Below are 22,083 nucleotides of genomic sequence, written 5' to 3'. Positions count from 1 at the left end.
CAGGTCTCTGACACTGGCAGGCCTGTGAATCTTGGGATACATGTGGTATCACTGGCGAACAGCACTTGGCACATTCCAGGTGCTGGTTCATGTGGGTGGGATGCCAAACTTCCTATGGGGACCCCTGTGCAAGTAACTTTTGCCCAAATTTGTAAAGTGAAATCTCTCAGAAATGCCCCAATGAAATAGTAAAAAACAATGAACACGATACAGATGAAAATGTGATTATGTTCAACAAAACCACAATTTTTAAAGAAGCCTCTGAGTAAGTGAAATCCAGAAACAGGGAAGTTCACCTGGAAAACCCCCAATTCTACCCTAGAGGGTATGACTGCCTCTTTAACTGAGGACTGCATGCTACACTAAAACAGACTGTATCCAACTCAGTAGGTTCTATACAAGCCATTTATTTGAAATGCCAACTATATGTAGGATAAAGTCAGTGTTACATGCTTATCAGTAACAGTAGAAAAATAGAACCAGTGAAAACCTTTGTACAACTGTAATGATACTCAAAAGAGAAATGTATCGTTTTACAATGCTTCACACAGACGAATTCAAGTTTGGAGGTACCTAAATAAAAATACTATATATTTCTTTAAAAAACACTATGTACAATTGAAGCGTAAACAAGTTTTACAAAGTACTGGTTATGCAGGTTGTAGAAAACACTTGCATAGGACATGAAATCAGTTTAAGAAAAATTTCTGAGCCTTTAGCATTGAAGGCACTTGACTTTATACCAGTAACAGCACAACCACAAAAAATGCAGTGTTGTATAGAAGGTACCACCTCTCTGAAGTATAGATGTGGCACATAAATAGCAAGTGGAGTTCAGGAATCTACCTTTCAGCCACCCCATCTCAGAGCAGGATTCCATGCCACCTGCCCACGGAACCCAGACGCACAGTCACATGCAGGTATGTGACTTAGCTGAAAGAGCTTTTCTCTTAGACAGAACCCATGTAAACACACAAACACAAGGTTACTTGCAAGACACACACTTGTAAGTAATCTTTCTATAGAAATGGCCACAGTATTATAATATTCAGAAATTCGGAGACTGACACCCCTTCTGAGGGTTTTCTAGAAGAAGAGAAAAAATCAAGACACTTGCCAATGCAACAATTATGGAAGAGCTATTGTAATCTACACGACAAAGAGACATCTGGAACACACTGCACAACAGGGCCCACGGCAAGTAGTGAAATACCTTGTAGTGTGTGATGGTGACTCTCTTAGTAAGGTTATCTGCAATGAGGTTTGAAAGTAAATTACTCAGTAGACAAAGTAAACCATGGCAGAACCGGGAATAGCACCCATTGCTGCTGCTTTAACAGTAACTTTCAGCAAAAAGCAAAAGCTGAAACAACCAAATAATAAAAAAAAAGTGAAATAAACATTTTTCTTTGAGTTCTGTCCTAAGATAAAATCATGAATGCCTCAGAATGGCAAACAAGTATCTTACAAGGGTTTCCTGGACACATTTTCCCCTAAAAAGCAGATTAACCATTAAGAAAGTATGTATTTTGCTGTGTGGTTACTGAGACATGAACCCTTTGCCCCCAGAGGCTGGCTGAGCACCCGCTGTGGCCCCTGCATGTGCTCCCTCCCCGCCACGCAGGGACGAGGACTGCCCGCCATGTGAACTTGGACAACAAATCAAAAGAAAACCCAGTAAAGGACAGCAATTGTAATAAAAAGAAGAGGTTTTGAGGAAGCAAAAATAAGAATTAGGTGAAGTTTCATGAAGAGTTTTACTGAAGGACTCAGATATAAAAACCTCATTAAAAAATCCTTAAAATCTAACTGGTTAGTGAAATGTCAGAAGAGCTTAGTCTAGGGGCATATGCATAGAAAAAGCTAAAGGGGCCTGTTAGAAAGGGCAGGGTTCAAGAAAAATTCAAATGATTTTTCAGGAATAATTTTTGCCTTTCATGCTATTTTTTTCCCCTTAGTAGTCACAGGTGACTTTAAACTTATTCATCAAAATCACAAAACTAAAACAAAAATCTAGTAAGAACACACCACCATCATCTTGAAGAAATGTGGATCTTCTCTTTCAGCTTCAGGATCTAAATGGTAATTCCCTAAACCTCAACACAGCGGGCACCCAAGGTGGCGATTGTCTGACGGCCTGATTGTCTGTGGCCTCAAGAGGAGATCTGGTATTTTTAGATTTGGTTTTCATGAAATTTCTACACCAAGTAAATGCCAGGCCCTGTGGCCTAAATTTTATATTAGATATGTTTTTTTCTTTTTTTCTGAGAGCAATGTTACTCAGACTTCACATTTACCTTAGTACAGCATTAAAAGATTTTCATGCTTAATAGGCATTAAAAAAGATTGAATAGATGGGTTCAAAAGCTAGAGGCACATAGCTATTCAACTTACCCTATTAACCATACTTCACAATACCCATTAAAAGTCCACTAACACCTACCCTAACACACACAAAACCACGTGTTTACCTTCTGCAAGTCACATCAGTCCACAATCCCACAGAGATTAAAGCAAGTTTCTCTCTATACACATGGTTTAGCCAGATAAGCCACTAAATTATTAAAATAAAACTTCATAAATTAAACTATGAACAGTGGCCACTTGTTTTTATAATTATATTTTGGGGATGTGAAGGAATATTTAATAAATTTTCAGAAAGATGAATGATTGATATCAATAGCTCATGTTTCCTTTTTGAAAAAAGGAGAAGCAAACAGGTCAGAGCTAAGAGTTTTCTTCCCACCCAAATTAGCTCTACACAACTCTTATTTGCAGAACCAGCACAGTACAGTCTGAATTCAGAACAGAAATTTAAAACTGTATCAAAAGAATTCATGTCAACACATCTATATAAATACACATTAAGGAATATGATGGAATTAACAATTTTTGTTTCTGAAGAGACAGACTGAGATTGGCTTCAAAAGACACCATCATCTGTTATAAAGAGCTGAACCTCCTAGAAATGAGAAGAGTCCTGTTTTTCTATCTTTACAAAAAGGAGCCTCAAAGGCGACGCGCAGCCGACCTTACAGTAGATTAGTGTCAGCTCTGGGAGGTCAGCGAGTGCTCAGCATGCAGCGTCGCCGACACCGGCGGATGCACTAGCAGCAGTGAACTGGTCGGGCAGCAGAGCGCGCGGCAGGGTGGGCCGGGCACACCGCGGGATCCCCACCTTTGAGACCACCTACTGTTAGGAGTTTCTGAAATTTCAGATTATTCCTGAGTGTATATCCACAGGGTAAGGTAGGAAAAGACTGTAAGAGAAACTATAATTTTGGGAGAAATCAGAGTTGTTGACACCCAATAGAAACCTACGTATTTAAAAGTGCATGTAATTCATTTATATGGTAGCTTGTAAAGGCTCTCTAGCCCTGCATAGTTTTGGAGTGTGAATGATTTATAGTTTCATATATATATACATACACAGAAAAGATGCTCCAAACATCCTTCATATATGAGGGAATGTTCAGAAAGTCTCTTTTCTTCTAAGTGCTACGGCTGTGTGTATATGTGTTTTTAAAAATACAAAGTGAATGCTCCAAAAATGTTGAAGTGATTTAAAAACTCAAATATTAATATATTTACATTGGAGAGTAAGAAGAAAATAGTCCTTAGCTCACACATTGCCCTTCCAAGGGAGAGGATCCTAAAAGATCCTATGTGCTCGGTGGTTCAGTAAATTCCCAAACCAGCATCCCCAACGGAGTTCAAGTAGGACATGTAGTGTTTCACCTAAAAAAAGGAAAAAAAAGGTTTCTTTTTCTTTTTTGGTGACAAAGCCTTATGCAGTATACAACTGTTTTTAGGACACAAAAATTCAGACACACTTTGAAAAACATTTAACAGAAAACATATGCTTACAAACACCAAATGACATCCGTAAGACTGAAGCCCTTTTGTTTGTGTTTTTCCCACAGCGAGCAAGACAACGGAAGGCAACAAGCAGTAGTTTCCCCAGCTCGGCGTGAGAGTTGATGCTCAGAACCAGAAATCCTGTAGTGCAACCTTTAAGTGACTTTGCTATTTCCACTGTGTTGGGACTCCTGGAACTCTGCTCTCTTTAGAACCTCAGCCAGTGACACCCCAGTCCAGACCACTGGAGCTGCGGTGAGTCTGACAGTGTCCACACTGTGACTAAAGCAACAGTGTCAGCCTGGCCACAAAAGGCTTTTCTCCTTCCTGTACTTTACTGAACCAGAAAACTTCAGGATCCTGATTGGACTCCCGCTAGAGGAATGAAGACCAGCTCGCAAGATGTAGTAAAAAAAGAATGACATTAGATTCATGGAGACTGAACAACTAAAACAATTACTGAAAGGAGAGAGGAGCATTTTGATGTGCTGTTCTTTGGAATTTCTCTAATTAAAAAATAAACAGAATTATTTCATAAGAAAATACATCTTAGTGTGCAATCCAATGCACGTGGAAATTGGTAGATGAAAGATAAAATGCAAAAAAGTATGAAAATACAGTCCTTTAAATGTGGCAATAAAGTTTAACATACTGGTATAAAATCAATACAGATAAAATAAATGTACAAGTGCAAAAAAATTCCATTATTTGTAAGGAGGAAAAAAAGTGCCAGCTTGCTTGCTCTTAAAAATGCTTCCCCACACAACTGTTCAAACACAAAATAGACAGGTGCAGCATTCAAAACAACCCTCTTAAGCATGCCATGTCTAATAAACATGTATATACAAAAACTAGAGTAAAATAATGTGAAACCGAGTTATCAGCTGGCACCAATGAACTGGTCTCTAAGTTGCTGGGCTACATCATACGGGATGTTTCACATCTCAGGCACAGACGACTTGGAGGCTGCTCTCAGAGGGCAGACTTTTTGTAGAGGAAGTCCGGCTTGCTCGGTGACCTCCTTCCTCTGCTTATGGAATCTTCCCTTTCCAAATCTGTACTTCGCTGAGCTCCACGGCCCAGAGACTCGCTGTCTGCCAGTCTTCTACTGGATCTCTCTTCTGGAGCTTCAGAGCTACATGCAGAATGTGAGGGTCTGTTAGGAGTCAGCCCAAAAGTCAAGTCGGTTTCTACTGCTGTTCGTCCCCTGATGTGAGCTGGACCATTGCCAGCATTTTCTGGGGCTGCCAGAGGCAAGTCTGACCGCTGGGGAGGTTGCTCCACGACATCGAGGTGGATCGGCTCATTCTTCTGCCTGTGTAGATGCCCATTAGGAGAAAGTGGATATTCTCTCCTAGCTTCTTCTTGCTTTTTAGGAGAGGTCTGGCTAGGTAGGTATGCTGACTTTAAGCCACTTGGTGATGCCTTATTGTGGCTATACAAATCGGGACCAAAATATCCACCTTGCGAAGGGGAAGGGGTGCGTCTGCCAGGAGCAGGAGTAGAGGGTCTGCAGGCGGCATTTGAGAAGTCATAGAAATCCGGATATTCCTGCTGATTTTCTCGAGCATCTGGTGTTTGCTCTAGTGTGTGTTTCTTTCGAGATGTGTGTGTATGCCTCTGCGGAATACACGAGAGGTGCTGGGGAGGCCTTAGTCCTACTTCAGAAACTGACTGGCTTAGTTCTGTGTCTACAGCAAGTTCTGGAAGCCTCCTGTCCTTAAGTGACATCGTGGACACACCCATGGCAATATCGGGCATTACATCATTTAGCACAGGTTGTGTACACTGCAAACAAAAACAAAAGCAAGGGCGGGTTAAAAGAAAAAAAAAGTCCATAGCTCCTTCTCTGTAAAAAGGATGTTCATTGATTTTCTTTCCTCATTATAAAAGAAAGATATGCTTATTTTTAAGAATGATAAAACTACAGAAAACCATAAAGGCAAAAAAAAAAAACAAAAAAAAAACCCAAGTCCCTAATCTTCCCTACTGAGATAACCATGATATATTAGCATTTTGAAGTCTTTCTCTCACCTTTTTTCTTTGCACATATAATTTCCACAAAATTAGTGCATATATTTCTCTCACTAGTACTATTTAAATGACTGTGAAATATTCCACTATATTGATGAGTTATGATTTATCTAACCATTCTCCTACCGCTGGACATTAAAGTTGTTTCCAATTTTTCATTATTATAGTCAATACTGTAATGAACATACAAATAAATTATCTTTAAAGGGAGTTTTATGTAAAAGATAGAAGTAGTAGAACTTTTATATTATAGACCTGAAGGCCATTCTGGTAGGATGGGAATTAGTTTATTAAACACTGTGAACTTTTGTTGTTTCTTCTTTTTGGGGGACTGGGAGGGACAGCAGGGTGAGTAGATAGAAGGGTATAAGGAAGGATCGTAATTTGAACCAAGGTGTACACTAGTTCAGATACCAAAAGCTCTATTTTCACAAAGATTCCCTGAACTATTACATGTATCTCTGGCTTTTCTCTCTACTGAATGTTACAGATAGTGTGTAACTGAGTGGGAAGATTTAAATATCACTACTGCTTTTTTTCAATGTACTATACTAAACAGAAATGCACCCTCTAAAAGCAGTGCAAAATCAAGCAAAGACTCCTCGCTTAATTTACCAGCTCCTAGTGCTAGTTACTGAGGCTCTCATCAAATGAGAGCCGTGAGGGAACAGATGACCAGAGGCGGAGGCAGGCACGAGGACTAACTTTCGGCCCACGTTCTGCATGGGGAGTCTGCTACCACGTTGTTTCTGGTTACTTAGCAGTAAGTAACTTCCCCTTTCTGCCCCAACAAAGCATTTGGTGAAATAGTAGATCCTACACTACAGAAGTTAGGGGGAGAGTCTAGACATGTGCCTGCACAGAACACTGTGAAACCAATAATGTCCATCACACTGCCTAGAACCCCACTCCTTCTGCACCCCTGAAAATGAACATGAAGGTAAGGTACTCGACTGCTCCTACCACCTACACCTCTCATCTCTGTTCTGTCCTTTTCTCATTCACCTCCACTTTTTCTCTTTCTCTTCCATACTCCTCAAGTCTATGCTATCAGCTTGTCAGTATCATTTCTGGGTACTCTTGAGTCCCAGTAGGGCTCTTGGGGTCAGGGGAATTGCCTCTGATATTCCATCAACATTTTATTTTAGGTGAATTACTCAAGTACTAACTTACCACTTGTTTCTCAGTTGCTGCTGCTGCGGAGGCGGCAGCAGCTACCGTCTGCCTGCCCAGTCCTGTGGCATTGGTGCAGTCGGGCGCAGCTGCTTTCACACCTGGCAAATAGACTAGAGGGGGGCCAGCTTTAGGAGCCGTTCTGGAGTGAAAAAGCGAATGATTACAAGGGTAGGAAAATGAACGTGAAGGGTGCTGACTGGGAGGTCTTTGTTTCCAGCCTGCTTTGAGTTGGTTATGGATCGGGGTAGCCGGGGGGTGGTATGGAGGTGGTGGAGGAGGTAAGGGTGGATGGAAGGCCACAAAAGAGTCCAGATCTGTAAACATGGTTTCTGCAGTGGGGGTGCTGTTAACTCGACATCTCCCAGACTGCCTCAATGTCAAGAGTGGGCTTTCATCCCCAAAACGTTCATCAGGAAAGAACTTGTGAGGATTCTAAGAAAGATCGAAAAAAAAAAGGTTAGGACATTTATTAGCAGATTTCCTAGATGGAAATTTATAAGCTGAAAGAGAGAGTGAAGTGAGGACCTAAGAAAACCACATTCAGTGAGAATAAATAAAAGGCAAACATATCTTTCTTGGCGAGAAGTGCAAGAGAAAAATACCTTAATAATAGTATGAGAGGACAGAGTATAGTCTCTGTAGCCTAAGATACGATTACCAGGCAGAGCTGCTTAATTGAATATTCCTGACAGCAGGTCAGTAATCTCTTACAAGATCATGTGATAATGCAAAAACAGGAAATAGAATGTAATTCAAGTATGTCTTTGCTAAGAAAATAAAATTAACATTAAACATTAAAGGGAGAAAAGGTATACAATGAGGATCCTCTGAGAATTTTCTGACAAAACATCTGTACATCCTTATGTGAAATGGAAACTACAAAATACTATTCCTTACTTACTGCTTACATAGGACTAAGTTTGATTACTATTTTAGTAAACATTACATGGGAATACTTAAAATTACACAACTTTCATAGAATTTAAGATATCAAATTAAGATACACTTTAGAATGGCAAAGGGAATAGAAATGAATAGAAAACAAGACTATCTATTTTAGGAATGGAAACCATAGCAAAAAATGAAAATCAAGGACCTACAAACACCCTTCTGCTTGCCTAAGAACACCACACTGAGTTCCATTTTGAAGACTCGGGCTAAACAGGTTTGGGGTCAGTGGCAAAAAAACAATTCAATCACTTGACTAGATGAAATTAAATTATATTTTAGATTCTGATTTAGTGGCTGTGAGCAGTCGACTTCACATATTTCATCTTCATTGCAAAGCCAATGCTACTGCTTTTGTACTTAATTGCTAGAAATTAGTTTTTTCCCTACAGCTAAAACACACACACACACACACATACACACACACACACACACAAAACACACACTCATTCCTTGATTCTCTCATGCTTATGAGATTTGAACAAATCATACAAAAAATGTATTATAATATGGGGGAGGATAGTGGAAAGAAGGGAATCTGGAAGGTAGTTGAGGGTAGAATTTTCTACTTCCTCTTTCACCTCTGTTCACCTCTGTTGGGCATACACACCATGAACTTTTAGCAGCCACCACTTAACATGCTTGCTGCATATGACACATAGTTGCTTACATACAGCACCTCTTCACAACAATCCATTTTACAGATAAGGAAACTGATGCTCAGAGTGGTTAAGTAACTTGGTCCAAGTTAGCTAACGATAAGCAGTAGGGCCAGGATATGGATATAAGTTTAGATCTCACCGAAGGGCCTGTGCTCTGTCCACACTACCACACTGCCACCCACCAGGTGGGTGGGGGTGCCTGCCTTTCAGGCTTTCCAAGACACCAGAGGCAGAGAAGGAGCGTGTACCAAGAAAAAAGCAGGCTATGACGGCTCTGAAACACTGCCTGTGTGCAGGACAGGCTCCAGTTCCCACCTGCAAGAGCTCTGCAGCTGCGTCAGCAAGACCAAACTCTCTCAGGACGCGAATCTGAATTTCATAGCTGACTGTGGCGCCTTCCCCACAGTTGAGTGCATAGGCTCTCTGCACCTGCTCAGTGTGTCGTAGTTCCTGCAGCCGTCTGACCATGTCTTTCATAATGAGGAGTCGAGGAACTGGAACAAGAAAGTTTGTAGGCAAAATATCTGACAAAAAGACCACCCACTGAGCACAAGAAAAAAAACATGTTTTGCATCAGAACCTGAGGAGATTCTATACACAGTAATTATATACCTCTAATTATTTTGTAAGGTCTTAAAATTTCACTGTGCCCAAAAAGCTCTTGATAATAACAAACAGCTGCTGAGCTATAGTATTAATTCACAGCCTAAATAAAATTTTACTTGCATATAGTCTCTTCTGAATCTCAGAATATTTCCTGTCTTTTAAATAATATTTTATTCAAGTAATAAATAACTCTTTTATTCAAGTAATTTCTTGAGTCCCAACTACATATCAGAGATTAAACTTGTGTATTCGGGTGCATAGTACAAAAGTCGTGATTCCTGTCCTCAAAGAGCTCTGGGTTTACTGAAGTAAACTAAGTAAACTGGGGCAGTACTGGGCCATGAATGGTTAAGGTGAGAAGTATGCAAAGGGTTGCTGAAGGTGAGACAGGGACCATGGGCTGAGACAGAGTAGGGTGAGGGCCTCTGGAAAAAACAAAGCAAGATAATCCATTGTGGGATTTGCTTTGGCCTGCTGGGGGGCCCAGCTTGTTTTTCTGACTTTACCCAGGTGCTGCTTTTCTTCCTCCAAATGATTCGCCCTAAACAAATGATTTGCAACCTGGGCAATGGAGCAAGCAAGCCCAAAACAACCTATAAAAACAGGAAGGATGCCATCTTGAAACTTAGATTGCATTTTAAAACCCAATTAGTTAAAAAGTAAGTTACTGAACATACTCTTTAACAAACAGACAATAACTCAGCCCATCTTGGGAACAAAGGAGGCGGTCTTGAGTGATATGCTCCCAGACCAGGAAGCTGCTATCCTGTGAGGAAGTCAGAGCAGTAAATTTCTTGTAAATAAACAGAAAGACTAATAAGAAACTTAATAATGTCTCTTCAAAGATAAACATTTTGGGGCCACTTAGCAGGTGCACATCCCTAGCCCTTTGTCTCTCAACAGCCTATAAAACCCCTAGACAACGCACTACCCCAGGGCTCTCTTGACCCTTCCTGGCCTGAGCCAGGAGCTCTGTCCTCTAGCTTTATCTCTAAATAAAAGCCTCTGCCTGCTCTCCTACCTTGAGTGTTTGCGAAGTTCATTCTTTGACTCCATGAACAAGAACCCTGGCATCAAAGGGATTTGGAGGAAGGGGCCCCCAACCCATACTGGAGGTGGGCAGGAAAGGCTTCCTAGACCAGGTGAACCCTGAGTGCAGTCTTCACGAATGAGAGAAAACCAGGCAGGCAAAAAAAGCAGAGAGAAGGTTTTCCAAGTGGAAGGACCCCAGGCATTTGTAAAACATCAAGTGAGAGACAGTATGGCACAAGTAGTTGGCATGGCTAGTGGAACTTTGGGTTCAAAGATACAAGCAGGAAGAGGATTAAGAGAGAAAGTTAGAAAAATGAGTAGGAGCTCATCATGAATCACCCTGAACATCACAATAAGAAATTTAAATTGCATCTTGTGTACAATATCATCAGATTTTTTTTGAATCTTAAAATGGTAACTAGCAAGAGCTATAAATTTCTGACCTCCAGATCACCGTGGATTTTCTTACCTTAGAAACTGACACTACAGCTCTTTAGTTAAAGTAAACGTTACCTGATTGTCATAACTTTCCGGACATGACAGTTATACCTCTACCTATGGCCAATTTCCTACAACAGAATTCACAGAGCAGATCTTGGGAAACTGGATCTCTAGGAAACCACTGGTGATCACATCTGGGGGAAGATATCTAGACTCAAAGAGATGTAAGTTTATAATACTCTCCCCTAAAGGGTCTTACAGTGAGAAATACCAAGTGATGAAAAATCTGAATTCCTTTAAACCAGTGGGTTCTCAACAGGAGGCGATTTTGCCAGATAGAACACATATAGCAATGTCTAGAAACAGAAACTATGTTTCCAAAAGGTTGTTGCAAAGGGAGCTGTGTGTGTGTATGCTACTGGCATCCGGTGAGCACAGGCCAGGGATGCTGAACATCCTAAAATAAGCAGGGCAGCCCCCCCAACAAAGAATTATTTAGTCATCAATGTCAAGAGGGCCAAGGTTGGGAAATCCTGGGCACAAACGAAAAACAGCATATACTTATTACTGTGTAATACAAACCAAAACAGTCTTTATTCTTTAATGAGAACAAAGCATAATAATAGGTATTGGACTGTAGAGAGAATTAGCATATACAAAAGGGTTAAACAAAATGATTATTCATTTAAATATAAATGCCTGACGCAAGGCTACTGCCTTACCTGGAATTTCATTGGCAACAACTGAAGGAGGGCTTGACTGGTTACTGCTGATCTGCTGGTGGCTGACCATGTGACAGCACTGTGGCACGGCATTACTGACCATGTAAAGTGTGTCTGGCACATTGGACATTCTCACCATTCGTAAACGCACAAGATCTGTTTGTTCCACCATCATCTCATCTAGCACTGACTGAAATAATAATTCAGTATTAACAGAATTAGTCAACCCTTCATCTCTGTTAAATTACATTTGGAGAAAGATTACTATCTTCATCATATAAAAAGGGAATTTTTTTGGGGGGGGGATTAGTTTATTGTTTCCAATGTATGAAGGTTAAAGTTAGTGGTGAACGGAGAAAATACTCCTACCTCTTTAATTTTTAAAGAATCTTTTTGGAGCATCTCTGAAAAGAAGTAATCGTCTTCTGAAAAGTTTGCTTTTAATTGGAGTATTTGAAATTTGAAAGAGGGATACAAAATTAACCAGAAGTAAATTATACATAAAGTTACTAAAAAGAAAACATATATACATGGACTAAATATCAGATCCAACAAGAAATGCTCAAAATGTAAAACATTAAAGATTGCTATTAAATTCAACAGACCTATGAGTAAACCCATTGTTAAACTAGTTTCTGATGGCTCTATCTCAACAAACTGCAGAGAGCCAAAATGAAATTATACATAAACGTTTCCACATTTACTAGGGGCAATTATCTAACTTATGAGTATCGGTACAGCCATCTGAGAAATGGAATATTCAGGATTATCTGATTAGTTTACCACTATGGAGGATAGGTCTAGTATATTAGAGACCTTTATCATGAGACTCAACATTTTTAAAGGCCTCAGTTGTTTGAGTGACTTTACACATTGAACTTATTTTAGAAAGTCTAGACCCAACCATTCTGCTTTTCTCCTGTTTTAGAATGATTTAAAGTACTGAATTACTTAATAGGAGCTGGTTATCAATATGGTCAGTAAAATAAACTTCTCACAAATCCTTTCACAGATCTTAAATTAGCAACTCAGACAGTGAAAATGAGAAACAATTTAAGGTAACTTAATTCTATACCCAAACACACAGTTTTGCCTGTTTTCTTATTTCATAAGCTTAATGGTGATTTCTCACTTTCAAAGAGCATCAATTCCTCAAAAGGCTACCCAAAAGTTCTCACGGCTGAATACATCTAATAAAAATTACAGTACTTGACTTTCACATTACCCTATTTTCTTGGAGAATTCTTTGTTATATAATATACATATGCCAATTTATACTTGAGAAGCCTGAAATTTTGTCTTAGCTTGTGCACTTATTTTAAAACTAAACACAATTTCCAACAGTCAGCCATTAACAGAAATACGTTACAGGAAATTATGGCTAAGATGTTTTTGAAGGAAGACAAAATGTGTACAATCTTCTTTCAGAACATTTTGACCATCTTGAAGATAACAAAATACTGATAATCACTTGAGTAGAATGAAACTGAACATGATTTAAGTTATAAAACCATGCCTGATAATTAAACATTTCAGAAGTCTATCCTGGTGAATAGACAAACTAGAATTTGCTTTCACTTTCCCTATTACTGGACATTTAGGCCATTTCCAATATTTAAGTAATACCACAATAAATATATTTGTGGTTATAGTTTGTAATAAAGTTCTTCAGTATCTTAAAATGGTTTCATTACCTTTGCTTCTTCCACATAGGGAGAGAATAGCCGAGGACGAACGTATATTCCAGCATTTTTTTGCCGTAACCAGGCATTTGATTTCCCACCTTCTGTCATAGGAAGCATATCTGATGGAGGAGTACTAATCAGGCCTCTTTTCATCTTGAAAAAAAATTATTTTTAGATAGAGATTTGTGTAGTACCATAATACTGCTAAGATAAAAAAAATAACATATCTGTAAGTCAAAATGTTCAATCATTTAAAAAAATTTAGGAACATATATGAAATTTTAAAATACTGCAAATGTTTAATAACATTTAAAGGATTCCCCAATAAAAAGGTACTACATTTCCCTTTTTTCTCTAAACAAAGGTATTATTTTTTAAAACAACAGCTATATTAGTAGACACCAAGAAAGGAATAGGGGTTACCAAAGGAGAAGGGTTGGGAGGGTGGGTGGGGAGGGAGAAGGGGATTAAGGGGTGCTATAATTTACAATCACAACATAGGTAAGCCACTGGAATGATAGAACAGCATGGGGAATATAACTGACGACTCTGTAACATCTTATGTTGATAAGACAGTGACTGCAATGGAGGGGATGAGGTCCTGATAATATGGGTGAATGCTGAACCACTGTTGTGTGTACGTGAAACCATCATAAGATTGTATATCAATGATACTTAAAAAAAACCCAGCTATATTAATTAAAAATATAATGAGTTGGGCCAACTTTAAGAACTTTCAATGAAAACCAATTTTCATTTTTTGACTCACTCATTTAGAAACTGACTCCATCTCCACCAACAAAATAAGAACACCTTTTGGGCCTGTTACCTACACTTCAAGGAGACAGGCACTCCGCATGGTGGTTAGGGACAGGGTTTCTAGGGGAAAACCTTAACTCCTCTGTAACTGTGGCCATGGCCATCTCTTTTTACTGGGCCTCCTTACGTGAAGGGTTTCTAGACAGCCCTGGAGATGGGACACTGTGTAACTAACTCAATGTGGTGGCCCTCTTGTTTCCTCATCTAGACAAGCAGAATATGAATCAAGTACCTAGAGTTAAGGTGGTGGTGAGGATTAAATGATGGCAATGCAAATTATAGCACTTGACCCAGCGTTCAGCACATACTAAGAGAATATTACCATGAACAGCCATTATTAGCAACCTTTTACTGGGGCCTTATTCTGTGAGGGATGAAATTAAGAACACAGATACATAAGGAACAACAAGTGCTGGTGAGGATGCAGAGAAAGGGGAATCTTCCTATACTGCTGGTGGGAATGTTAATTAGTTCAACAACTGTGGAAAGCAATATGGAGGTTCCTTAAAACACTAATAGAAATACCATTTGACCTGGGAATTTCACTCCTAGGAATGTACCCAAAGAAAACAAGATCTCAGACTCAAAAAGACATATGCACTCCTCTGTTTATTGCAGCACTATTTACAATAGCCAAGATATGGAAGCCAAGATAAGTGTCCATCAGTAGCCGAATGGATAAAGAAGATGTGGAACATACACACAATGGAATATTATTCAGCCATAGGAAGAAAACAAATCCGACCATTTGCAACAACATGGATGGAACTAGAGGGTATTTTGCTCAGTGAAATAAGCCAGGCAGAGAAAGGCAAGTACCAAATGATTTCCCTCACAAAACAGCAGCAGATTCACAGACTCCAAGAAGGGACTACTGGTTACCAAAGGGGAGGGGTGGGTGAGGAGGGAGGGAGAAGGGTATTGAGGGGTATTATGATTAGTACACATGGCGTGTGTGGGGGTCATGGGGAAGACATTGTAGCACAGAGAAGACAAGTAGTGACTCTGTGGCAATTTACTACACTGATGGACAGTGACTTCAATGGGGCATGGGGGGCACTTAATGATATGGGTGAATGTAGTAACCACATTGTTTTCCATGTGAAACCTTTGTAAGAGTGTGTATCAATGATACCTTAATAAAAAAAAAAAGAACACAGATATATATTTTCTAAGTCTACTAAACCAAAGGTCTAAAATGTTTTTCTAAATATAAATCCAGGCTCACTTGGTTTGAGTCCTAGGTTTTGAACAAAACCAAACATTGTCCAATATTATTCTTGCTAAATATAACTGTCCACATGCTGCACTAAAATTACTTTTAATAAAAATATAGCATTAGATTGGAATGTATTCCGATCTTTTCCAAATGAATTCTTACATACTTAAATACATTTTAAATTACTTATTCATAAACACATAGTAATGTTTTTTAAATATTTAAGTTTTATTTCAAAATAATTTTAGATTCACATGCTGTTGTAAAAAGATATTTTGTAAATTTGTATTTCTTTCTTTCTAAATTTGTATTTAATCTCAGCATTTTCCAGGCTGTTATATTGTCTTTATAACTATTGTTCAGGGCAACAAAAATATTTTGTCAAGTAGCCGTACTATAGTTTATGTTTATTTTCCCTATTAGACATTTAAGCTATTTCCAAGTATTTAATGACAATGCTGTCAATGTACTAGTTAATCTTCCTATATGGGACAGTAAATTATTTAAAAAATTACTGACTTAATAGGTGGAAAAGTGCTAATGTACAGTTTATTTTGGTTTCTTTGGTGTGTGATTACTACTGAGACTGAACATTCTTCTAATCAGAGATTCTATAAATATTTAATTATTTCTTCTGGTTTTCCCATGTTTCAATTTAATATTTAATTCTTCAGTCTAACAGGGACTAATTTAGTGTGCAAGTGAAATGAGTGTTTAAACCAATTCCCTCCCTCCCCCACTCCTCAGTTAGTCTGGCACCACACTGATTTATGATAGCTAGTTTATTGTATGTTTAATTCTTAATATTAATTAGGACCTTTTTCTGGGCTATTCTGTCTGTTATGCTAGCATCACAGATTAAATATTAGAGTCTTAAAATTTATTTTACATTCTGGAAGAGGTATTCTCTCCTTCATTATGTTTTTAGAGTACTTAAAAAATTTTTTTTTATCAGTTTTTTTCCCAGAAGAGTTTTATGTTTCTGTGCAGGTGAAAAGATTACTATGTTTATAAGCATTACATTTAAGTTCTTACTAGTGAAGAACTAATATTTATACTTATTTTTCCCACCTATTAATTCAAGCATTAGTTTAAAAACTTACTTTATAAAAAAATTACAAAAGTAACACAATCAGCTCCATTAATTTTTATTTTTTGGTTTTGCTTTTTTTAAATTTTTATTATTATGGTATCATTAATATACAGTCACATGAGCAGCATTGTGGTTACTACATTCCCTCCATTATCAAGTCCCCACCACATACCCTCTTAGAGTCATTGTCCATCAGCATAGTAAGATGCTATAAAGTCACTACTTGTCTTCTCTGTGCTATACTGCCTTCCCCGTGCACCCCTCCTACATTATGTGTGCTAGTCATATTGCCCCTTAACCCCTTTTCCCTCCTTTCCCCCCCACCCTCCCCAGTCTGTTTCTCTTTGGTAACTGTTAGTCCATTCTTGGGGTCTGTAAGTCTGCTGCTCTTTTGTTCCTTCAGTTTTTCTTTGTTCTTATACTCCACGGATGAGTGAAATCATTTGATACTTGTCTTTCTCTGCCTGGCTTATTTCACTGAGCATGATACCCTCTAGCTCCATCCATATTGTTGCAAATGGTAGGATTTGTTTTCTTCTTATGGCTGAATAATATTCTATTGTGTATATGTACCACATCTTCTTTGTCCATTCATCTACTGATGGACACTTAGGTTGCTTCCATTTCTTGGCTACTGTAAATAGTGCTGCGATAAACACAGGGATGCATATGTCTTTTTCAAACTGGGCTCCTGCATTTTTTTTTTTGGTATCATTAATCTACAATTACATGAGCAATATTATGGTTACTAGACTCCCCCCATCATCAAGTCTCCACCACATACCCCATTACAGTCACTGTCCATCAGCGTAGTAGGATGCTATAGAACACTACTTATCTTTTCTGTGTTGTACAGCCCTCCCTGTGCCCCCCACCCACGTTATGTGTGCTAATCGTAATGCCCCTTTTTCCCCTTATCCCTCCCTTCCCACCCTTCCTCCCCAGTCCCCTTCCCTTTGGTAACTGTTAATCCATTCTTGGGTTCTGTGATTCTGCTGCTGTTTTGTTCCTTCAGTTTTTGCTTTGTTCTTATACTCCACGGATGAGTGAAATCATTTGATACTTGTCTTTCTCTGCCTGGCTTATTTCACTGAGCATAATACCCTCTAGCTCCATCCATGTTGTTGCAAATGGTAGAATTTGTTTTCTTCCTATGGCTGAATAATATTCCACTGTGTATATGTACCACATCTTCATCCATTCGTGTACTGATGGATGCTTAGGTTGCTTCCATTTCCTGGCTATTGTAAATAGTGCTATGATAAACATAAGGGTGCATCTGTCTTTTTCAAACTGGGCTGCTGCATTCTTAGGGTAAATTCCTAGGAGTGGAATTTCCTGGGTCAAATGGTATTTTTATTTTTAGTTTTTTGAGGAACCTCCATACTGCTTTCCACAATGGTTGAACTAATTTGCATTCCCACCAGTAGTGCAGGAGGGTTCCCCTTTCTCCACTTCCTCACCAGGATTTGTTGTTTTTTGTCTTTTGGATGCTGGCCATCCTTACTGGTGTGAGGTGATACCTCATTGTGGTTTTAATTTGCATTTCTCTGATGATTAGCGATGTGGAGCATCTTTTCATGTGCTGTTGGCCATCTCAATTTCTTCTTTGGAGAAGTGTCTGGTCAGATCCTCTGCCCATTTTTTAATTGGATTATTTGCTTTTTGTTTGTTGAGGTACGTGGGCTCTTTATGTATTTTGGATGTCAACCCCTTATCGGATATGTCATTTATGAATATATTCTCCCATAGTGTAGGATGACTTTTTGTTCTACTGAGGGTGTCCTTTACTGTACAGAAGCTTTTTAGTTTGATATAGTCCCACTTGTTCATTTTTGCTTTTGTTTTCCTACCCTGGGGAGATATGTTCATGAAAAAGTTGCTCATGTTTATATTCAAGAGAGTTTTGCCTGTTTTCTTCTAAGAGTTTTATGGTTTCATGACTTGCATTCAGGTCTTTGATCCATTTCAAGTTTACTTTTGTGTATGGGGTTAGACAATAATCCAGTTTCATTCTCTTGCATGTAGCTGTCCAGTTTTGCCAACACCAGCTTTGAAGAGGCTGTCATTTCCCTATTGTATATTCATGGCTCCTTTATAATATATTAACTATGTATGATATGCTTGGGTTAATATCTGGACTGTCTATTCTGTTCCATTGGTCTATGGGTCTGTTCTTGTGCCAGTACCAAACTGACTTGATTACTGTGGCTTTGTAGTAGAGCTTGAAGTTGGAAAGAGAGATCTCTCCTGCTTTATTCTTCCTTCTTAGGATTGCTTTGGCTATTCGGGGTCTTTTGTGGTTCCATATGAATTTTAGAACTATAGCTCCATTAATTTTTAACTGAAATACAATTTTAAGATTCATACAATTCTTTTACTTTGAGCCAATATCCTTTTCTCCTGCTCCCTGATTAACTGCTGTCCTTGAAGAGTTTCCAAAGGTATTTTCTACCCTTTCTTTTCTGAATAAGTTATCTACTTGATCAACACTGATAAATGGCTGAATTAACTCCCCTTGAAGCCATCCTCTTGAAAAAGTAAGACTGATACCCCAACTCCAATTTCATCCACCAAACATTTATTTGTGCCACATGCCAGACTCTAGGGACACAATATAGTACAAAACAGACATCATTCCTGTCCCCATGGAATTTACATTTTCACAATACTGTTAGTGGTAGAAATTATTTATGGTGATTAAAAAAAAAAGATAAGCCTGTACATTTTGGTGCATTTTCTTTTCATGAAAGGGATAAATGAAGAAAGACACTTACTGCATCACTTAGGACTTCACTGTTTACAGGTAAGATGTGTTCAATTCGCAGGAAAGATAAGAGAGAAGAAAGGATCTCTCTAAGTTCTTCGATGTCCAGGTCTCGTCTTTTCACACCTCTTTTGTTCACACTGTGAGCAGTGCCACTCAGTAAGTTTGGCTCTATGAGACACAGAATGAAAAATCTCCAACCAAATCCAAACTTTCAGAAAAAGGCTTGCTTTCTTTTCTAATACTTCCGGTAACACTCTTTATGCTTACATAGACCTTCTTTAAAAAGGGCTATAAGCAATTTTTATGTCTTAAGAAGTTTATTTAACAGAGATGTTCTTGGACAAAGAAAAAGCATGGTGTCAACAGTACAATAACATACTTTTATGACTATACTAAAGAATAAAGGATTCTTTTTTGTATTCTAGCTCAAAGGAGAAAAGATGACTATCTATTCAAACCTAGTTGGACCAAGGGCTCTTTCTTAAGCTTCCTCACTTTTGTGACCAGTTTCTAGTACAGTAGGAGCACTACAAGGCAAATATTATTTCTGGTCACTGCAGGTTATCAGTATGCTCATTAGACTACCAAATGTTTAACGGCAAGTAAACAAGATATTAATCAGGTGGCACCTAAAACAGCAGAACCCAATGTTTACTGTACTTCAGATTTTTATGGTAGTCTCCTAAATTTCCATAATATGGAAATGTTACTTAATAAAAGTGAACCATTTGATCTCTGACATGTAATATATTTCCAGTGTCCAGAGCAGGGAATGAAGGTTTTCCTCATTGGGTATTAGTGAAAGGGGAAGACTTAAAGTACATCTATGCTTATGGTACTGAGGTGGGAAGAAAAATGACATACGTTTTGGGAATCTTTACTTATGTCTTTAATCTAGAGAGCTGTATTTTTTTCTTAAAAAGTAAGATTTTTATCATTCATAAATATAAATGCTGAATTTTCTGTAAACACTCCATAGGTTAACTGGTATTTCCCTTAAGTCATGGGGTACACAGACAGATAAAGAGATGTTATTTTTAAGAAGCTAAGCTCTTTCTGGAGTCATTAAAAATAAAATTGTTGTAAGTATGTGGAAAAGGGTTTTTTCCCCTTGCCTTGCTATGATTTGGTTTCATACTTATACAAAGCATTGCTTTTCAGTATTTTTTTTCTGAAAGTAGTAGCATCCTGTTTTCAAATGAAATCTTACATGAAACTCCCAAATATGTAACAGGTAAGAGCAGCCCCCTTATACATGAAGGTGGCTGAAACAAGGGTGCAGCCTGGTTGCTCTGCTTTCTTCTCATCCCTGTGTAAGAGCCTTCCCTTCTAGCTTTGTCTAAAAACTACTGTTTAAGGGAAATTTTATCAAGGACACTCATGATCTTCCCAAAATAATTTCATTTGCCAATCTTACACGAGTGAACAAGCCTTGGCCTATAATAATCATGTAGTATTTTATTCAATTAATTCTTGCTATTTGGGGTTAGTTATGTTTTACAAAATTAAAGCAAACAATTAACTGGCAAATACTAAACCACTGCTCCTAAAGGAACACAGGGTTAGGTTCCTGTGAGCCTCTGATCACATTTTTGTCAATTCTGTAAATGTACGTAACTTTGTTTTATGTGTGTTTCTGTTTAAAGGCACCTTATTCATATATATTGGTTCATTAATATCAAATTCACAACCAACAGGACTGTAACTCATGCCGGGAAGTTTATTTTTCTCCATATTTTTTCCATAAAGCATACTTGAAAGCTAATAAAAATGTGAAAAGCATTTTTCACATAAGTACTAAATAGAATGTGAAAAGGATATTTATTTACAATATGGCAGAGTGTCACCTTGTTCCACCTTAGGCTGGGAACATGTGCATCAGGGGACTGAAAGCTTTGGTACTCTGAGGATGTCTGCAGATGACCATGAAAGTACTGTGAATACTGATTTTGGGGTTACAAATAAATTTTAATAAGTAGGTGAATTTGCAAATACTGAATCTGTGAATAAGGAGGCTGGACAGTATACTGGCAGTTCAAAAACATCCCTTATTAATAGTGGTTTTTATATTAACAGAAATTCAAATCTCAGAATTGCTAAAGGCGTTTTTGTAGGCCAAAAAGAAATATAATAGGAGAAATAAAATTAGAGGACTGCTTTTATTCCTTACTGCTTGGGTAGAAGTGTGTTAAAGGAACACAATAAAAAGGTTTGGGGAGGTTTAGCTTGTTTTTTTGTGTGTATTTAAAAATGTGACAGAACAATTCTGTAAATGTACTAAAGACCATTAACTTGAACACTTTAAATAGGTGAGCTTTATGGTACATATGTAAATAAAGCTGCCAAAAAAATAACAGCAAAGGGAAATCTTTATTTAATTTTTCTAATTAAAATGTGTTTATTTGGGTTAACTATATAGAGGAACACCATAGTCTATGAAGGAAGGAGCACAGGTGGGTGGGCTAACCCTAGACATAAGCAAAAGGCTACTATAGAATCATAAGCTTCTGAAGTTGAAAGCCCACCTCCTATATATGATGCTTCAATTTCTTCTGCAGTATCCCTCGTCAGAGACCATTCAAAGTATTATTTCTCCTTTACCTTCCACAAAATTTAAAAATAAACAATAAATATGTTTTTGGGTAGTCATATATTTTTTTTGAGGTAAAATTAACATACCATTAAGCTCACCATTTTAACTGCTTTAAAGTGTTCAATCTAGTGGCTTTTAGTACAATTACAACATTGAGCACCATTGCCACTAGCTAATTCCAGAACATTTTCACCAATATATTTTTGTAACACTTTAATCATTAAATGAAAAATATCAATCTAATACTTCCACAAATCAGTGTATATTATTAAATATATGGAAAGATAACATTAAAAGTACTTTTTTCAAGTTGCAAAATAAAGACACCTTATTAATATGTATTTATACTTTGAACAAAATATATCCTCGCCACTAAAGGATTTTTTTATGTATTATAAAATTTCTATTTTCACCAGGCAATAGTG

General features: G+C 38.0%; 1 protein-coding gene across 4 annotated transcripts in view; it reads right to left on the bottom strand.

Annotated features, from left to right (window-relative positions):
- Nucleotides 1-391: 391 nt before the first annotated feature.
- Nucleotides 392-22,083, bottom strand: part of BTBD7 (BTB domain containing 7) — a 94,826-nt gene continuing 73,134 nt past the window's right edge. For 2 of the 4 annotated variants that reach the window (XM_036991571.2, XM_036991570.2), the window contains 6 exons: nt 19,073-19,233; nt 13,174-13,317; nt 11,480-11,669; nt 8,994-9,172; nt 7,066-7,500; nt 392-5,646 (listed from right to left, as the gene is read on the bottom strand). In XM_036991571.2, the coding sequence (XP_036847466.1) occupies nt 4,831-5,646; nt 7,066-7,500; nt 8,994-9,172; nt 11,480-11,669; nt 13,174-13,317; nt 19,073-19,233 (1,925 nt within the window). In that variant the 3' untranslated portion in view covers nt 392-4,830. Of the gene's footprint in view, nt 5,647-7,065; nt 7,501-8,993; nt 9,173-11,479; nt 11,670-11,848; nt 11,917-13,173; nt 13,318-19,072; nt 19,234-22,083 lie in introns of those variants that run through there. The other 2 variants (XR_005053973.2, XM_036991574.2) reach the window with 2 other exon arrangements.

This window comes from Manis javanica, chromosome 8, assembly GCF_040802235.1.
Source record: "Manis javanica isolate MJ-LG chromosome 8, MJ_LKY, whole genome shotgun sequence".
Classification (NCBI taxonomy): domain Eukaryota; kingdom Metazoa; phylum Chordata; class Mammalia; order Pholidota; family Manidae; genus Manis; species Manis javanica.
The sequence above is the reverse complement of the archived record's forward strand: the minus strand, read 5'-3'. Positions and strand labels throughout refer to the sequence as shown.